At 36.7% G+C, this 12,452-nt stretch overlaps 1 protein-coding gene across 5 annotated transcripts in view; it reads left to right on the forward strand.

The window, feature by feature from the left end:
- RGL1 (ral guanine nucleotide dissociation stimulator like 1) overlaps positions 1-12,452 on the forward strand; it is a 211,609-nt gene that overhangs the window by 103,168 nt on the left and 95,989 nt on the right. For 4 of the 5 annotated variants that reach the window (XR_003569639.1, XM_027868474.1, XM_027868472.1 and 1 more), the window contains exon 3: positions 2,415-2,623. Coding sequence is in view for 4 of the 5 variants with exons in the window: in XM_027868474.1 (XP_027724275.1) it covers positions 2,415-2,623 (209 nt within the window). In the remaining variant the exon portion in view is untranslated. Of the gene's footprint in view, positions 1-2,414; positions 2,624-10,301; positions 10,378-12,452 lie in introns of those variants that run through there. The other variant, XM_027868473.1, reaches the window with a different exon arrangement.

Genomic DNA, 12,452 nt, shown 5'->3' on the forward strand with positions numbered 1-12,452 from the left:
GTGTGTGTGTGTGTGTGTGTGTGTGTGTGTGTGTGTGTGTTCGTGTGTGTGTATATATGTATATGAGTTAAAGCCAAAAATGAAAGCTACTTTTTAGAATAGACTGGCCTTTCTTAAAATTAAAAAAATAATAAAATGTAAAGAGTATTTATATGCAGTATATTGATTTACTGCATAATTTAAAAATTATTCTATATTTAATGCATATCATCATAACCACTTAATAACATTTTAAGCCCAGAAAGGCTAAGTTAGGTCACGCTTTGACTCCTTTTAGTGTCAAGAGGTTTCCATAAGCCATAAAGAATGTCCAGCATTTGCTCTAACCACAACATCACACTAAGGAAAGCCCTTTTCAAAAACGAGATCAGGAAAGAAAGCCAACTTTGATGTTGTTACAAATCCTGCTGTTAGGATTTTAGCGTTGTTTAATCTCTGTAGTTGGGCATCATGATGCCAACTTATTCCAGCTTCCTTTAAAAACTAGTGGCTACTACTAGTTGCCACAATTCATCTAAAATCAGCTAGTTTTCTCATAATTGCTTTCAGTTTTAAGAAGCCTAATAGAGAGAATGTACAGAACTTTAGTGACCAACATTTCTTCATTTATAGACCCAGTTCTCTCTTTTCTTTGCCCTGTACCCTTGATTTGCATAGACTAGCATACTTTGACTTTAAAAAATTTAAATTAGAAATTCAGCTCAACCCAGAAAACCTGTGAAATGATTCCTGACTTTGTACCAGGATTGCCTGCTTTGGGAAAGCATTTATCACAGAATTACATTGAAGGAGGCAGTTTCCTGAGTGTAAGTCAAATATAATTCAGTTTTTGAAAATTTGATCTAAATGTAAGTTTCAGAAATATTTGTGTAAAGGAAGGCACACTCTGTGTGTGTGTATGTGTATATACATATATGTGTGTATATATACATACATATATGTATATATTTGCCTGATATTCTCTGCCTTCCTCCTCTAATTGTGCTATATATTTTTTTCTTTTAAGCTGTACATAGTAGATATTAGTCTACTAAAATCTATGTCCTTAGTCCTTAGGTGCTCATCTGTTTGTAGAGTTAACTTATTGATATTATGTGCTTCTATTGCTTATTTTTCTTTGAATTTATGTATTCCTGGAAAAGAGGGCTCAAGTCCTCATGTCTTTCTTTTTTAACTCTCTCAGAGCTTAGCCTAGTGCTGTCTGCTCAATGGGTGAGAATAGCATTTACTGATTAACTGAAAATACCTAATTCTAATGTGCTTTGAGACCCATGGATGACAAGACCTCAGGTCAAAGCTCTGAATGATCTTAACATACTCAACATTCATTGTTGGGAAAGGAGAGGACTAGAGTCTTCTTCAAGGATGATATCTGAAATGGAATTGTTGCCAAAAATTATTTTTGCCAACATTCCATATGAGTGTGTCATTGGAAGAACAGCAGAAAGGGAGGCTCTAGATGGCATTTGGTAAGAATAGTGAGGGAATGGCAGTCAGTCAGGTTCCTAGAAATCCTTCAGAAGCTACCCTGACAAAACCTGCCAGCAACCCAGCCTAACACAGGAGGAGACAGGTAAAATAGCCAATGGCCTGACTCTGAAGTAATACTTGGAATACTAGGAAGGGAGAAAGCGAGACCAAAAGGCAAAGGAAGTAGACTGCAGAAATACAGAGAGGGTTCTTTTGCATGAAACTATTGCATGTTAGTTGACTGTGACCTTAGGTAAAATCACATAGCATTTCCAGGCCTCAGATTCTAATATGTAAAACAAGAGGGTTAGACTAGATTATTTCCAAGTCTCTTTTAGCTCTAATTTCTCTGATCCTATAAAAATAATAATGTTGCTCTAGTTTTGTTTTGTTTTGTTTTTACTGGAAAGAGGGCTGGACTTACAATATCATACTGACACTTATTAGCTGCATGTCTAGATCATAGAGTGTTCTGTAAAATTTAAAGCACTGTATCAATCTCAGTTATATTTTTTATGGAATGCAGGACAGGAGAGTAGAAGTATCACTGGATCTAGAGTAAGGAGACCTGCATTCTAATTCTGGCTCCAACTCATGTAGCTGGGTAACTTTAGACAAAGTCAGTTTAACTTTCTGACCCTTAGTTTGCTCATCTACAAAATGGGGATAATTTTGTACTGCCTTTCGAGGATGTCATGATGGAAACAAATTCTTTGCAAATGTGAAAGTTTTATATACATATACAGATATATATGTATACACACATATATTTATAAATAGATATACACATATATGCATATGTATATGTGTATGTGTATATACACACATATATATGTGGATGACATCATTATTAATAACTGACATTATCCTGAATGAATTTCAGTGTTTTTAGCTTTACTGTGGGGACTATTTCTTCAATGCATTTTCTTTGATTCACTGTATAGGTTGAAGGGGACCAACTGCCTCCCGGACATACAGTCAGCCAGTATGAGACGTGTAAAATCAGGACCATAAAAGCTGGTACCTTGGAGAAACTCGTGGAGAACTTGTTGACAGCTTTTGGAGACAATGACTTTACCTATATCAGCATCTTCCTGTCAACTTATAGGGGCTTTGCCTCCACTAAGGAAGTGCTGGAGCTGCTCCTGGACAGGTAAGACTTTAGGGGTTTGAAAGCTGACCAGAACAAAGCTATTGGTGGAACGAAGATAGGTAAAATGAATGCTGAACCCCTTCCTCTGTATATGCTGATGTACAGGTGTGTGATGAAACATTAACCAGTAGGAAAGACCTTTGCAGGGAATGGTGATGTATAGAGCTAAGTGGCCCAAGAAACCTGCCTCATAGGAGATCTATACAGAGGTTTATGGTGGACCTTTTGTTCTTCTAGTTTTTTCTTTTCCCAAAAATTTTCAGTATTTTCATGATTATATAGAACTATTATTATTAATCATCATCATTATTATTATAGTTACTGCTACAATTCAGTCCATAACATCAACTTAATTTTTTAAATTAAATTTCATTTTATTTTGAATTTCAAATTCATTCCTTCCCCCTCCCTGACCCATTGAGAAGGCAAGAAAAATGAAACCAGTTAGAGATAGCTATGCCTCCCACCCCCCCACCCCCCAAAAAGGGGAAAAAAAAGAAAAGAAAGAAAATATGTTTCATCTTCATGCTCAGTCCATCATCTCTCTTTCTGGAGGTGTATAACATGTTTCATCATGAGTCCTTTGGATTTATGGCTATTGAGTGTGTTAATCAGAGTTCCCTCAGTCTTTCAAAGTTGCTTTTTTTCAAAAACAATATATCATTTATCATATAAACTTTTCTCCTAGTTCTGCTCACTTCACTGCATCAGTTCATACAAGTCTTCCCAGGTTTTTCAGAAACCTCCCCTTTCATAATTTCTTGTAGTACAATAGTATTTCACCATCTTCATATACCATAACTTCAGCCATTTCCCAACTGATAGGCATTTCTTGGATTCCAATTCTTTGCCACTATGAGAAGAACTGTTATAAATATCTTTGTACATATGAGTTTTTTTGTCTCCTTTTTCTTTGATCTCTTTGAGATATAGACTTAGTAGTGATATAACTGGGTCAAAGGGAGTACACAGTTTAATAGCTTCTGGTTATAGTTCCAAATTGTCTTTCAAAATGTCCAGACACATTCACAACTCTTCCAATAGTACATTAAAATACCTATTTTCACCACAACCCCTCCAGTATTTGTAAATTTTGTTTTTGGGTCAACTTTGCCAATCTGAAGCATATGAGATAGTGCCTCATTTATTTTAATTTGCATTTTTCTGCTTATTAGTGATTGAGTATTATTTCTTATGGTTATTATAGCTTGGATTTCTTCCTCTGGTATTTATTCCTCTGCCTATTTATATCCTTTGACTGTTTATAAATTGGAGAATGGTTTCTATTCTTATAAATTTGAATCAGTTCCCTGTATATCTTAGAAATGAGACTTTAACCGAAGAAACTTGATTTAATTTTATGTAATCAAAATTGTCCGTTTTGCCTCCTGTGAACCTCTCTATCTCTTATTTGGTCATGAACTCTTTCTCTGTTCACAAATCTGACAGATGTTTTCTTCCGTGCTCCTCTAATTTGCTTATGGTATCGCCCTTTAGGTCCATTTGGAGCTTATCTTGGTATATGCTGTGAGATGTTAGTCTCTACCTTATTAGTGTGTACTACTTTCCAGTTTTCCTAGCAGTTTTTGTTGACTAGTGAGTTCTTGGTCCAGTAGCTGGGATCTTGGGCTTATCCAACAGTAGGTTACTGTGCTCATTTCCTTCTGTTTGTTGTATACTTGCAGTTAGTTTGGTTAAGTAGGTGCTTTACCAGTGGCTGAATGAATAAATGAATATCTGCAGGGAAAATTATTAGCAGTTTAGAATCCTCCAGATATAAATGATATCGCTAACATCTATTAAGCAGCCACAGCCTATCAGGCACTTTATGGAATTCACATATAAAATGGTCCTTGCCCTCTTATGCTTTAGGTTCTGAGGAAGTGTGAACCATCTATCATAGGGTTTGTACATTTCTCATTAGGTAAACACATCATTTTAATGATTATTCCTTTAAAAGATTTTCTCTCCCTTCAATTCTATTTGTATTTCTTTGTGTTGAAGACATCCAAGTTTGTGGTAATGTGAGAATTCTCATTCAACCCTTGAAGCATGAGATTTCCTGCATACAAGAGGTTTTTCATGCCCCAATGCCAATATAGCAAATTTATTTGGATGAGGATTATTGAAAGTAATAAATTTCCCCAAGATGTTATCTTCATCACCACTTCTGTGAGATTCATCAGATTCTACACAATTCAATTCACTAAATGTTCTTCAACATTTATTCTGTACAAGGCCCTTTGTTGGATGCTAGTGGGGTACAAAATTAAAAACAAAACAGTTCCTGGACTCCAGGAGGTTGCATTCTATTTGGGGGTGGAATATAATATGTGCACAAGTAAGTAAATACCAAATTCAAGGAAATAATTTCAGGCGAGGAAATGTGCTAATGATTGGAAGAATCAGGAAAGGCATCCTGGAGGAGGTGGCTGCCGACCTATGCTGCAGATCTGTGCCCATCTGTGGCTTCTAGTATCTCTGTTTTGTCTAGACTGCAATTTCATTGGCATAGAGAACTCTGGTGGAGGCCACTCCCTCTGCCCAGGCAGGGTTTCCCCTGAGCTTCTTACGTAGTTGGGGTCCTGAGATGTCAAGTGACTTTCCTGCAGTCACACAGCCAGCATGTGTCATAGACCATACTGAAACCCAGATCTTCCTGTGTCTTCTTCTTCATAGTCCATTGTTCTGTCTGTGACATGCTGCACTGTCTCTTAGACAGGCAGGCAGAAGAGATCTGGCACAGTCTTTCTTAAGAGACGTTTGTAAAATTAAAGCATGCATTGATGGAATGGCAGAACAAGTATTTTTTTTTTCTCCATCTCTTGTGTCTGCACATTTCACATTTGCAAAGTAAATTTATACGGCTTTATTTTTTTTAAAGGTTCAAGTAGGCTGATGGAGAAAAGAATTTGAGGGACAATGAAAACATCAATTACAAATCTATATTTTTATTTTGGATCTGGTGACATCTTAATTTGCTGACTACATTGACAATAGGCCACAGCTGTCTTTAGTCAATAGATTAATACAGTTTGTCCCAGCTATTCATAATAAGTAAGACTAGCACACGGGAACTGGTTTGTTTAGTCTGTGACTCACAGCTGTGTAGCTTATATTTACTTTTTTTTTTTCTAAAAAAGGTTTCTTAGTGGCAAAAGTAGGCTTTTTGAGTTAAAAATATGAAATTGATTGGCAGTTATTATATTCTTAAGAACAAGATCTATATGTTAAATTTGAAATGCAATTTTAAGAAAAATTTGGAATCTCAATTTATGATTGTGGGAGATGTCTATTCCTCCTAGAGCTAATACACTTTCAAAACAGATAAGTTCAAAGAGCCACAGTCTGCATGCTGTTTCACTTGTAAGGACATGCTGAACCTCTGCATGAGGGAAAGACAGACCTTGGCAGAAGAATTAATTTTCCTTAAGTTCTTTGAAGTTCAGATTTGCCTGTATTTATACATACCTTTATTTGCTCTTACAGGACAAATCTTTAACTTGTCTCTGAAATGAATCCAACCACCTAGTCTTTATTAAGTACTCAGCAATGTGCCCAGCACTGTGGTAGGCACTATAGGGGGCATAAAAGAAGACACGGTGCCTGTCCTTGGAATTTTGTTGAGGAGATGAGACTTACATGAATCAATTAGAAAACAATGTAAGACAGTATAAAATCAAGATCTAAATTATATGCTACATTCTAAAACAGTGGTTCCCAGTCTATCATCAGAGACTCTGGGATGGAGTGTGTGTAGTGTGTAGTGTGTGTGTGTGTGTGTGTGTGTGTGTGTGTGTGTGTGTGTGGGCGGGCGCACAGAGTTATTGCAGGTGGCCTATGAATCCATTTCCATGTTAAGTGTGGCCATTTAGAAGACTTAATAAACAATGTCTTGCACATATTACTGTTTTAAGCAATATAAATGATGTTATGATTAAATTAATTTAAAAGTACTGCTGAATTCACAGTACCCTTTTGTCATTATGTCATTTTTCAGTCAATGGATATTACTAGTAAAATTGCTGGGGAGGCTGAAATTTTTTTGTTGCTAAAAGGGGGTCCTCATACTAAAAAAGATTAGGAACTATTGGTCTAGAAGAACTGTAGGTGTTCAGAGGGAGAGCTCTCATTAACTCTTTTCCTCCTGTAGAAATCACATTGACTTATGGCAGCCATATTTGTGTACAAATCAGAACAGGTCTATTTCTCTCTAGCTACATCTCCCCCACCTGAGGCTTTATGGGCAGAGTTTAATTGTTCTCTTGAACTTGACCAATGTGTGGATTCTGAGAAATACCAGGAACTTAAAGGTCTAGAGAAATTAAGGTGCAAACTAGCTTTCCCCAAACATGTATTTGAAATCCTATTTCCCTTACAGCAAGTCACTGTTGACTTGTTTATGGACCCCTGTATGTAAATTTCTTTTACTTCCTTTAATTTCTCCTCAGTAGCCTATTTACCTTTTATGAAAGGAATAATGCAAAGTTATTCTAACCTTAACCAATCAGGAAGGGATTGAAGGCAGATGCTGCTACACTTGTACCTCTCACTCTTCAATTATAATAACAAGAGAAATCCCCATGCTTACTTGAAGTCAAGGTCAAGCTTTGCTTTTAAGCATTCTGAGCAGATGGCTTATCTCACAGAGAATTTGAATTTGACTCCCAGGCTGCTTTTTTCTCTTCCAATAGCTTCTCTTTGCTTGGAGTATTGGGAATTGATTAGTGAACAGTGAGGTCACTTGATTTTGGGAGGGTAAGCGGAGGGAAGCCCATGTTTTTGTTCTCTTAGACTGATTCACAAATCACAGGGAGCTCTGTTTCCTGTGCAGAATTCTCTTTATGGATCAGAGTTAATTTTAGACCTTACTGGCTTCCTTTTAGCCTAAGAGGAAGCTTTTGTGTTATGGGTTAGCTTTTTTCCCCTTTCATTTTCCTTAACTTCAAACATTTTAAATCTATTCTCCCATTGTCCTGTGACCTCAATAAAATAGCTGGACACCCTTGGTTATTTTGAAGCCTTAAATGAAGAAATAAAGGGGGTTTTGAGCAACGGGCAGGCACAAGTATTGCTTAAGTAAATAACTTGATACAATTCTTAGCCCAGGCTAAGTCAACTCTTAAAATTACATCATAGCTAGCTATTCTTTAGGTTATCGTTTCTCAGTATTTTTCCTTTCTTCATTTCTTTCTATGTATTCATCATCATAGGACACAATTCCCTAATCTCAAAAGTGATCAGAGACAGTAAGAGGAAAATACATATCTCAGGATGAAAACCAGAAAACTTTGCAAAACTACTTATGTCACTCAGTTTCCCAGTTTGGAAAACACTGGTTTATGGCCTGAATTACCCTCCTAATTTCAAAGGGAGTCCTAATTCTGAGCTTGAGTGTTATTAGAAGGATGAGGAAGGTTAATGTATTCCCTGGTGTGAGCCCACTAGTTATTGCAATGGCTTGTTCTAAATATACCCTCAGAATTTGCAGAGGAGACAGTTTTTGTGGGGGCAATGTATTCAACACCACCCATTGTATGCAAGACAGGAAGAAGTGCCCTTCTAGTTTTTAAATAGTACTTTCCATTTATTAGACACATGGTTTGCTGGGCAGTGAATGGAATCCAGATTTCCTGTTTCCAAGTTGAAAATGGTAGAGGGTAAGAGGTAAAATGTTTAAGGTATATCCTTTTTCAGTGAAGGTACAGCCTTCAAGTGGGTTAAGAAGATCATTAATCATCTTTTTTTCTGCTGCCTTTAATGATTGTCCATGGTAGCTGTGACTAGGAAGCCCCAGACAACTATGGGTGAGTTACTTGATCACTAAACCAAAGTAACCAGTAGGAGACTATTTCATGAAACTAGCCATTTGACACATGGTAGGGTTGAGACTTTGGGGACCAACTGTTCAGCCTCAGCATAAGTAATTTTCTTTATTCTCTACTGTAGGCACAACTAATTCTAATGAACCCCTAATTCAAGCTGGTTAGTTCACAAATAAGAGCAGTTGGTCACAATGTGGAACCAGATACAGGTGTATGAATGGTTTTAGGCAAATCAGTCACCACTGCCAGTATAACATCCCGTATGAAGTTGGAGATACACAAGCAGCCCCTTTCACGGTGCTTTATTTGTTGAATTAAATTGAATTAATATTTCTATAGAAAATAGTTTGCTTTCTGGAAAAGAAACCAATTCGGCATAAATACAGTGGTCCTGAAGAAGAAATTGGACCTTGATTGAAGCTAGACACTAGTTGTGAGCTAGAGGAAGTTACTTTTGTTTCCACAGACTGTTACAGGCACCAGAAATAATGTTTCCTTTTCCTTTAGGAATTTTAGTTTATTTTACAGGGAAATCCATTTTCTGACATCCTGTCTGCTATTAGCCACAATCTCATGTCATCAATAGAAATTTAAAAAAATTTTTTTTCATCAAAACTTCCTTTTCTTTGATGGCTCTGGAATAGTAGAAAAATTATTAGAAATTTAATTTAATTTTTTAAATTTTATCTTTATTTTTCTTTTTTTAGAAATATAATTTTAAAATATGTGTTCAAAACATATTTAAATTCTATACTTTCTTCTTCAGATCTATGATTTAATCACATAGGGAATGTTCTGTGTAGAAATTCAGTGTACCAGATGCAAGATAGGTGGCACATCTGTAACTTAGAATTTTAAGGACATTGAGAAGTCAAGTGACTTGCCTAGCATCACACAGTCAGAATGTGTCAGAAGCCTGACTTGAATTCACGTCTTTGTGACCTGTAAATAGAGGTCAGCCCTCTGTTTACCCCTATCATATTGTCTCTTCATTCAGTCTTCTTTAGAAGGAAGATCTGGCCCAGAAATTATTTTTCCCATAGAATGCACTCCAGTTTTTTTTAAGTTGAATTTAAACAAATTAAAATCTTTATGTTATTCTGGAGTTTGAATGAGTTCTCATCAAATGTTCACCCAGAGTATGATAACATTTTGTAGCAAAAAACTTCAGTGTCCATAACATAACCTTGCTACTTTTCCTTTTGATAGGTATCGTGGTTGCTTAGGTCTCCATTCTTGTGTGTCCACAGTCATAGTTGGACATAAGTGTCAGAGGAGAGCACTGTGGGGAGCAGCCATTAGAAAGTGATATTTGATACGTTCTCCCCTTAGAACAGTGGGTTTAAAAATATGATTACTGAGGATCTACAACGCCAGCTTTCATGGGCTTGCCTCTTTTTATTTCTCCCATGAGTCAGTTCTATACTTCTCCTGAACAGAAAACAGGCATCAAATCATTAGAGTTTCATTTGACAAAACACTTTCATTTTAAATCTGGTGATTCTTTTCTCTCTAGTGCCTAAAAGAAGGCCTTGAATATAGTAAGTACTTATGAGTTGAATTAAATACAGTGGCAAAGGGACATAAGTTGATAGTTCCTTGGGTGGGCTCTTTTGCCCCCACCATCCTGGTGAGTGTATAACAAAAGTTGAGAATGATTGGGCTATGAATCCAAGGTACTCATCCCATGTAACCCAATGGAGGCAATTCGAAGGAAATCTTAGTACCACCCCCATTTCCTGCCAAGTTTATGAGTCTAACATAATGAATATCCTGGCAAGGGTGAAAATTCCTTGGAAAACCAGGAGCTTTTCTAAAGTTTTTTTTTTCTTCCTGCTTATCATAAAGGATAAGTTGAAATAGCATTTCTTGCCTGAGCACTGATGACCCTGAGACAGGAAAGAACTGATGGACGATGTTCATGTTGTGGTAAGAATTATTTTTTTAGAGTTGGGCTTTAGCTACAGTGACAATTTGAAAAATAAAACTAAATAGATTTTTTGGGGAAGGTTCATGAATTGGGAGAAATGATGGGGAAATAATGAGAATAGTTATATGTATAGATTTTGAAATGTCTCTCACACAGAAATGAGGATTCAAACTTTAACAGGGAATAGATATCAGAAGGGTTCTTGCTTTTACTACCCTGCCTTTGACAGAACAGGGAAAAGTAATTGTTTTATACATGAAATGATTGAAGACATAAAGAGCCCCACAGTAATTCACACTTCATTTAACTGTCAGTTACAGTCTAACAGTCTATTAGGGGCAGTGTGTTCAACATGAGACAGGAAGGCAAGATTCATCTCTCAGGAGAGGGTCTTCTAAAGTCTGGTACACATGGACTCAGCCTTTCTCAGTGAGGGTGCTGAGGAACAAGGCATGTGAGCATTTACTGTGCTCTTAGCTCAGATAGCCCGCTTTTTGCAGCCATGACAGAGATGAACTCAACTCAGGAAAACAGGACTAAATCAAAGGACCAAGTTTATTCACAGCATGCTAAAAAGCTGGACTCTTTCCTCCATGCAACCATATGGCATTTCTGTGCATTAACCAGAAATGTTTAATCTGCTACTGTAAAGTTAGGTATGATTAAGACTAAAGTGAAATAATAATAAAAAGAAGGAAAATAATAAAACTTATTTTTTGTGAATGGAAATAATAAATGAAGGAAAATAATGAAATTCCCTTCTGTGCTGATTTAGTTGTCTTTTGCAAATGTTGATTTATTTCTGCCCAGTAGACTAGATTCCTGCCGCACAAGCCTGGGAATTGTCAGTGGAAACATTTGATAAGTGTGGAGGCCTGTCTTTATGGTAGAGGGAAGGGAGCAGCAGAGAAGTGATGCTCCTATATTAGGCTCAGCAAAAGCTTAAGGGGCACTATTAGACATCTTGGCATCCAATAATAAGTATTCCTTTTATCTTTTTTAAAGGAATAAGTATAAGACTTAAGAAATCAAGACTGTTTGTTTCTGTGAATCTTTTTGGGGGTAGGGAGTAGTATTGCGGGTGGAGAATACTTGAGGTGAGAATGGCCAAGGGTAGACCTGAGGAATAGAGGGTAAATGTCTTGGTTAGATGGAATCCTTTCCAACCTAAAAGGACCTTTTGGCATATACTCAACTGTTATGGCCTTCCAGGTTTTAGGCTCACCTCTATGATACGTTGGAGAATCACAATAGGATTTTATTGGTATGTAGAAATATACTGAAAAATAAAATTTTTAGAATTTATATTTGATAATCAAAATGGTTATTTATAAGAGAGAGGTAAAATTTCATTGATAGTAAAGGATAGGGAGAAGTAAAAAGACATTTTTAGCTAAAAGAAGACTACTGTATACTACCTCTCCACTTATGTTCTGTTTATAAAATTTTAAGAGCAAACTCAGTTAATTATTACTGCTGTCCAGAATTTAGGCTATTTGTAAGCATTCTGAACTGAAATGGGACTGGCTGCTTTTAAAACTTTTGTTGATGTTTCTAATCATAATTTTCGTGTTCATTTTTTCATTCTTATGATATGTTTAAGCCAATTTGGGTCTTGAGTGTGGCATCGGACTGACCGCTCTTGTTATTCAGTCATGTCCAACTCTCCATGACCCCATTTGTGGTTTTCTTGGCAGAGATAGTGGATTTGTTTGCCAGTCTCTTCTCTAGCTCACTTTATGGATGAGGAACTGAGGCAAACATGTTAAGTGACTTGCCCAGGGTCACACAGCTAGTATATATCCAAGGATGGATTTGAACACATAAAGAAGAGTCTGCTTGAATCCAGGCCCTAAACTCTATCCACTGCAGCACCTAGCTGCCCTTGGACTTCTGTAGCTCTGATGAATGACTCTTTGACCTTTGGTTTCTCTATCAAGGTTGCCAGTAAGAGGGCCAGTTAGTACCAGTTGTGATGGTTTTGGGTTAAGTCCAGGTTGTTGTTTTTAAACGTGGGAGATGAAAACAACAGTATATTGTGTAAACCAATAGGACATAATGATACTAACCTATC

Source organism: Vombatus ursinus, unplaced genomic scaffold, assembly GCF_900497805.2.
Source record: "Vombatus ursinus unplaced genomic scaffold, bare-nosed wombat genome assembly UNPS02014789.1, whole genome shotgun sequence".
Lineage (NCBI taxonomy): Eukaryota > Metazoa > Chordata > Mammalia > Diprotodontia > Vombatidae > Vombatus > Vombatus ursinus.